The 6,330-nt window shown below is 37.6% G+C and overlaps 1 protein-coding gene across 2 annotated transcripts in view; it reads right to left on the bottom strand.

The window, feature by feature from the left end:
- Positions 1 to 4,483: 4,483 nt before the first annotated feature.
- The window catches only part of LOC111649345 (midkine-like), a 3,457-nt gene continuing 1,610 nt past the window's right edge, over positions 4,484 to 6,330 (bottom strand). For both annotated transcript variants that reach the window (XM_087171945.1, XM_087171947.1), the window contains exons 2-3: positions 6,137 to 6,237; positions 4,484 to 4,689 (exon numbers count right to left, since the gene is read on the bottom strand). In XM_087171945.1, coding sequence (XP_087028071.1) covers positions 4,499 to 4,689; positions 6,137 to 6,236 — 291 coding nt within the window. In that variant the 5' untranslated portion in view covers position 6,237 and the 3' untranslated portion in view covers positions 4,484 to 4,498. The remainder of the gene's footprint in view (positions 4,690 to 6,136; positions 6,238 to 6,330) is intronic.

Below are 6,330 nucleotides of genomic sequence, written 5' to 3' on the forward strand. Positions count from 1 at the left end.
TGAAAAAAGTAAAAAAAAACGTCATAGTATAGTAAGTCATGAAAATTTAAAAAAAGTTATAGTATAGTAAAACATGAAAAACGTAAAAAAAAAACGTTGTAGTATAGTAAGACATGAAAACGTCAAAAAAAAGTTATAGTATAGTAAGACTTGAAAAAAGTAAAAAAAAAGTCATAGTATAGTAAGACATGAAAAAAAATAAAATAAAAAAAACGTCATAGTATAGTAAGTCATGAAAATGTCAAAAAACGTCATAGTATAGTAAAACATGAAAAAAGTAAAAAAAAGTCATAGTATAGTAAGACATGAAAAAAGTAAAAAAACGTCATAGAATAGTAAGTCTTTAAAACGTAAAAAAAAAAGTCAGTATAGTAGGACATGGAAAAAGTTAAAAAACATCGTAGTATAGTAAGGCATAAAAACGTCAAAAAACGTTATACTTATAGTAAGACATGAAAAAAGGCCAAAAAAATGTCATAGTATAGTAAGTCATGAAAACGTCAAAAAAAGTTCATGGTATCGTAAGTCCTGAAAATGTCAAAAAACGTCATAGTATAGTAAGACATAAAAACGTAAAAAAAAAAGTCAGTATAGTAAGACATGGAAAAAGTAAAAAAAACACCATAGTATTTTTAAGGTAAACACAAGAAACTTGTGCTACAGAAAATGGACCAGACTCAGTGAATAGCTCCCTAAGCTTAACATGTCCTATGATAACTATTAATTTAGCTATACAGACTAATGAGCAGTGATAACTAACATGTCTTTGGGGTCACCAGGTGGGAACCTCCTTTCACCAGTGTTTCGTCTAGTTGGTCCCACGACACCTCCAGGAGGCTAGACAGTGATCACTGGCGTCCCAGAGTCACTCCCCTAATGCCAGCCATCACTGCTCCTCACACCACCACTATTTTCTCCTTTATCTTGCCTATACTACCACAAACAACACCATCATCAACTCTGACAAAACACACTAGCAGATTCAGCAAACAAACTCCCCCAAACAGTTCTGTTCTGTTGTGTAGGACTAGAGTTTTTTTTTTTAAAGTGGCAGCCATTTTGAATGAGGGAGGTAGAGTCAGGGAGAGATGCCTTGTTGGGCTAAACTCTCCCCCACCGGATTAGGCTCTGCTCTACCTCCCCCTACTCCCCCACTCTCCAAGACAATACAACTCACCTAAACAGTCAAAGACAGACTACAGACCAATTCAAAACAATACAAACAAACAATACAGGCCAACTCACCTGGACTAACCGCATGGTCTCAAATAGACTCACACAGGCCATATCCCCCACTTAAAAAACACTTCCTCCTCCTAGATTTCTTCCTTGCTTCTCCTAAGAGTCTGTCTATCCTAAGTGCTCCCCCTGCTGGGCCCCCAGCTACCATTACTTCTTCTCATCCAAATCCACTGACTGGATCTTACTGCCTCACCTGACATATCCTTTACCCAGAGTTTTAGGTTCTGGGGAGTTGGCAATACATCATATGTTGTCCCTATCAAAAATCTAATACTACTTTTGTATAGTAGGTCATGAAAACGTCAAAAAACATCATATTATATTAAGGCATGAAGACGTAAAAAAAAGTCATACTATAGTAAGACATGAAAAAAGTTTAAAAAAAATGTTGTAGTATAGTAGGTCATGAAAACGTCAAAAAACATCATAGTATGCTAAGGCACGAAAATGTCAAAAAAAGTCATACAATAGTAAGACATGAATAAAGTAAAAAAAACGTCATAGTATACTAAGACATGAATAAAGTAAAAAAAAAGTCATACTATAGTAAGACATGAAAACATCAAAAAACGTCAAGTATACTATGGCATAAAAAAGTCAAAAAAACATCATAGTACAGTAAGGCTTCAAAATGTCAAAAAACGTAATATAGTAAGGCATAAAAAGTCAAAGTATAGTAAGTCATTAAGACTTCAAAAAATTTAACATCATAGTTAATCAGAAATGTCAAAATACAAAATAGTATAGTAAGGCATAATATGTCAGAAAGCATCATTTTATAGTAAGACATAAAAAAGGCAAAAAACGTTACTGTATAGTAAGGCATCAAAACGTCAAAAAAAATATTATAGCATGGCACAAAAAGTCATAGTAGAGTAATTCATAGCGATGTCAAAAAGCATCATTCTATAGTAAGACAAAAACGTAAAAAAAATTTAATATCATTGTTAGTCATAAAAAGTCATTGTATAGTAAGGCATGAAAATTTCAAAAAAAATTAAAAGTAAAAAAAAATGTCGTAGTATAAGACATCAAAATGTCAAAAAACATCATAGTATAGTAAGTCATGAAGACGTCAAATACTTTAACATTATAATAAGTCATAGAAATGTCAAAAAACATGATCGCAGAGTAAGGCATAAAAACGTCAAAAAATATAATATATATAGTAAGTCATAAAACCTCATTGTATAGTCAGGCATGAAAATGTCAAAAATCTTCAGATTATAAGGTGTAAAAACGTCAAAAAACATTTCATAGTATACTTAGGCATAAAAACATCAAAAACACTAATATTATAGTTAGTCATAAAGGCATGAAAACGTCATAGTATACTAAGGCATAAAAATGTCATCGTATAGTAAGGCATAAAAACATCAGAAAACCTCATAGTATAGTAAAGTGTAAAAACTTAAAAAACATCATAGTATACTAATGCATAAAAACGTCAAAAAAAACCTCACAGAATAGTAAGGTGTAAAAAGTTATAGTATAGTGAGGCATAAAAACATCAAAAAATGTCATAGTTTAGTAATGTATAAACAAGATTATGCCATACATTGTACATGTCTGGACCTCTGGTCAAATCCTGATGTTATAACAGCAACGTCTTTTGTCAAAATGACCAAACACATGAATCAAACACAAGGACTGAGCTTTGATTTCAGTTGGATTCACCTATAAACACTAGAAGACTTTCTTTTTTAACTATCTTTATAGGCTCTTCAGGTGAACTACTAGGGCGCACACTCTCATCATGTAACAGACTTCAGTTAGAGGCAGGTCTTGTCTAACGATATGTAGAGGTGGTCATAGCAGTTAGTACAAAACCTTCTCTCTCTTTCTCCCTGGTGGAAACATCATTAGTCAGTCAGTAAGTCAGTCAGTAAGTCAGTCAGTCAGTGTTTGGTTTACTCAGGTGATCAGAACCTGTTGAGATGAACTGACACTTCAACATCATCCAGTTCAATGAAGTTTGACTCTGGTCAGAATGCTATGGAAACCATGCCAGTCAGGGTTTAACGTCAGAGCTGTAAACCTGTTTGATCAGTTTGTATAATGAGAGCAGCTGTATTATTCTGTTTGACCTGAAGGTGTCGCCATTTGTAATCAAATGCTCCACAGAGACTCAGATCCAGATCATACAGACCTAACATCATGTTAACATTAGAAAATAAATTATTCAATCATCAGCTGAGTTTTCTCTAATTTTTACTAAAGTCAAACACCCTCCAGTCAAATATCTGCTCTATGTTCGTTAAGTCTCTTCAGCATCACTACAGGTGTGATTCAGGTGTGTTCAGGAAAGGACGTAGGTTTGCATATGGACAGTGGGGACATGTCCCTACCAATATTTTGGGAGGACAGAATTGTCCCTACCAATGTGTGAGTGAATTTGTTTGTACTATGTTTGGAGTGAAGTCATATTAGATCATTCCAATGTGGCCTCCAAGACGATACGTCTCCAAGACAACCGATTTGGACATGCTAGCATTGATTGACAGAAAGGGCAGGGACTATCTGAAGGCTCACATCATGAGAGAATATCACATTGGTACCTAACGTCACCAGGAAAATGTCAACCCTGGCTTCTGTCCTCTGTAGGCTAGCTGTCAGGTTGCTAACAGTCAGGCTGCTAGCAGGAATAAACATAAAATGGTGGATATATCAAAGTATGAATTTAATTTCTTTCAAGAAATCTATGAAAATATGGCCATTAAGGAATTCAATGATGAATCTTAAGGGTTTTAAGTTTTAAAATAAGATATGGATTAATTGACTAACCTACATTTATCGTAACCACAGTCCAGCTATTCTGATGTGAACGTGTAAGTTATTGAAACACAGGATAAATTCTCAAAACTTCCATCTTTGATCTGTTCCTGTTAGTTTTATTTAAATGTAAATACATTTCTAATGTAAATTCAGATCTTATATGTTAATAAGCCGTTTGGTTGACGGCTTTAAAAAGTCTTTTTTTGTTTGGAGGGGTTGTTGTGTCCCTACCAATGTTGAGACTAAGCCTACGCCCTTGGTGTCAGGTGGGATACAGCTGTGATTCAGGTGTGTGTCAGGTGTGATTCAGGTGTGTGTCAGGTGTGATTCAGGTGTTTGTCGGGTGTGATTCAGGTGTGTGTCAGCTGTCAGGTGTTTGTCGGGTGTGATTCAGGTGTGTGTCAGCTGTCAGGTGTTATTCAGGTGTGTGTCAGGTTTGATTCAGTTGTATGTCAGGTGAGATTCAGGTGTGTGTCAGGTGTCAGGTGTGAGTCTTACTGATGTCCTTCTTCCAGTTGCAGGGGATCCTGCAGTGGATCTTGTCGGTGTGGTCTTTACAGGTGGCCTCTCTCAGTCCGTCTCCACAGTCTCCGTCCTCTGGGACACATTTCCCATACTGAGTCTCTGCAGTGGAGCACTCTGAGGCGGGTCTGGACTTCTCATGTTTCCCAGCTGGTGGAACAGAGTCACAGCAACACCTGAGTCCTTACAGTCCCCCTCAGAGAGAGACTCTACTTTCAATCATCAGGTGAGTCTGATGTCACCTCGTTAAGATTAATTAAGGGTTCATCTCCTCCAGAATCTGTAAACATTCTTCATTTCTACAGTTTAACAGCTGGACAGATGTTTCCTGAAGTGTTTGTGAACTTTACATCACAGTCAGTTTAATACTGCACTGGCTCCAGGCTAGCTGTGATGTCATAACACCTGCAGGTACATCCAAGTGTTAAACTGAAATTCAAGCACAGACTGTAAATAAAGATGAACGTCACCTCTGTGATATCACCCACAGGTTTCTGAAGCTCAGAGTGAGCTGCTCCACCGTTGGCATCTTGGCAGTATCTGACTCCGCCCCCTAACTCTCAGCTAATCTAAAAATGGTCAAAGAGGAGGGGCGTGTGAGGAGTCGAAGAGGCCACGACCTCAATCCTCCATAACTTTAATAAAATGTAAACAGGTGAGTTATATAAACAGGTGTCATGAAGGAGGAAATTAGTTTGTGTACCAGGCTGTAAACATGTTTATTTCTGCTGTAAAGTTGAACATTTTAACATGGGAGTCTATGGGGACTGACTCACTGTTGGAGCCAGACTCTAGTGGTGGTTAGAGGAACTGCAGCTTCTGGCTTTGGCTTCATGTTTCAATCGCAGAGGGTGATGCTTGGATTTTGGTGAGAACAGAGAAAATCAGAGAATTCAACAAGCAAAAGTTTCTCTTTAGAATTTCCATTATAATTTTTTCCTGCCTCATGAAGCATTTGCATCAGGAAGTGATGTCACACTGAATCAGGTCAACATATGGCTCAGGTCTGAGGTTCAGGTGAGTGTGTGTTGCAGTGATGAACACTTTCATCAGAGTTTTGTGTCTGTCTAAATAACCAGGACTCTGGTAACCTGAGGATCAGCTGACAGCCCCGTCAGACCGATCAGTCCAGTGTGACTCGTTCTGTCTCTACAGGAATGAGGAACTTGTCTCACTCTCTAACCTTTGTGCATCTGGTTAATTCATTCCAAGTGCATTCTGGGAAATATGAAGTTCAAACAGAGGAAGACGGAAAAATGATTCATGACAGAACAACAGCTGTAATGAGCCGCACCTCAGACTCAATATTCATAACAGAGGACAGAGTCCACTATATCTGACTATATCTGCAGCAAAAAGGCACCAGAAATGTAACATCTAATTTTGTACATTAAATTTTAAACATTAAATATATATATATATATATATATATATATGTACTGTATATTCAGGTGCTGATTACAACATGATATGATTCAGAGTATCATGGTTTATGATCAGATGTTCCCATCAGCCTCATCTGCACTCTGTTTACAGCTGATTTATAAATGTTAGCAGTCTAACATGCTAAGCTAACAGCTGCCTGTTTAAGCCTCACCTCTGTGACTCTTTCCTCTCTTGTTGGCCTCGGTGGTGCCCATCAGGACCAGGACCAGGACCAGGACCAGGAGCAGCGTTACTGAGAATAAACCTCGCATTCTGCAGATACACAGACACAAAGGAGACGATCACAACACAACAACACAACATAACCCAGGAACCTATTCTGACGGGGCGGGGGGGGGGGGGCCC

This window comes from Seriola lalandi, unplaced genomic scaffold (assembly GCF_002814215.2).
Source record: "Seriola lalandi dorsalis isolate HSWRI2012SDOR001 ecotype SW California unplaced genomic scaffold, Sedor1 jcf7180002050485, whole genome shotgun sequence".
In the NCBI taxonomy this organism is placed as follows: Eukaryota; Metazoa; Chordata; class Actinopteri; order Carangiformes; family Carangidae; genus Seriola; species Seriola lalandi.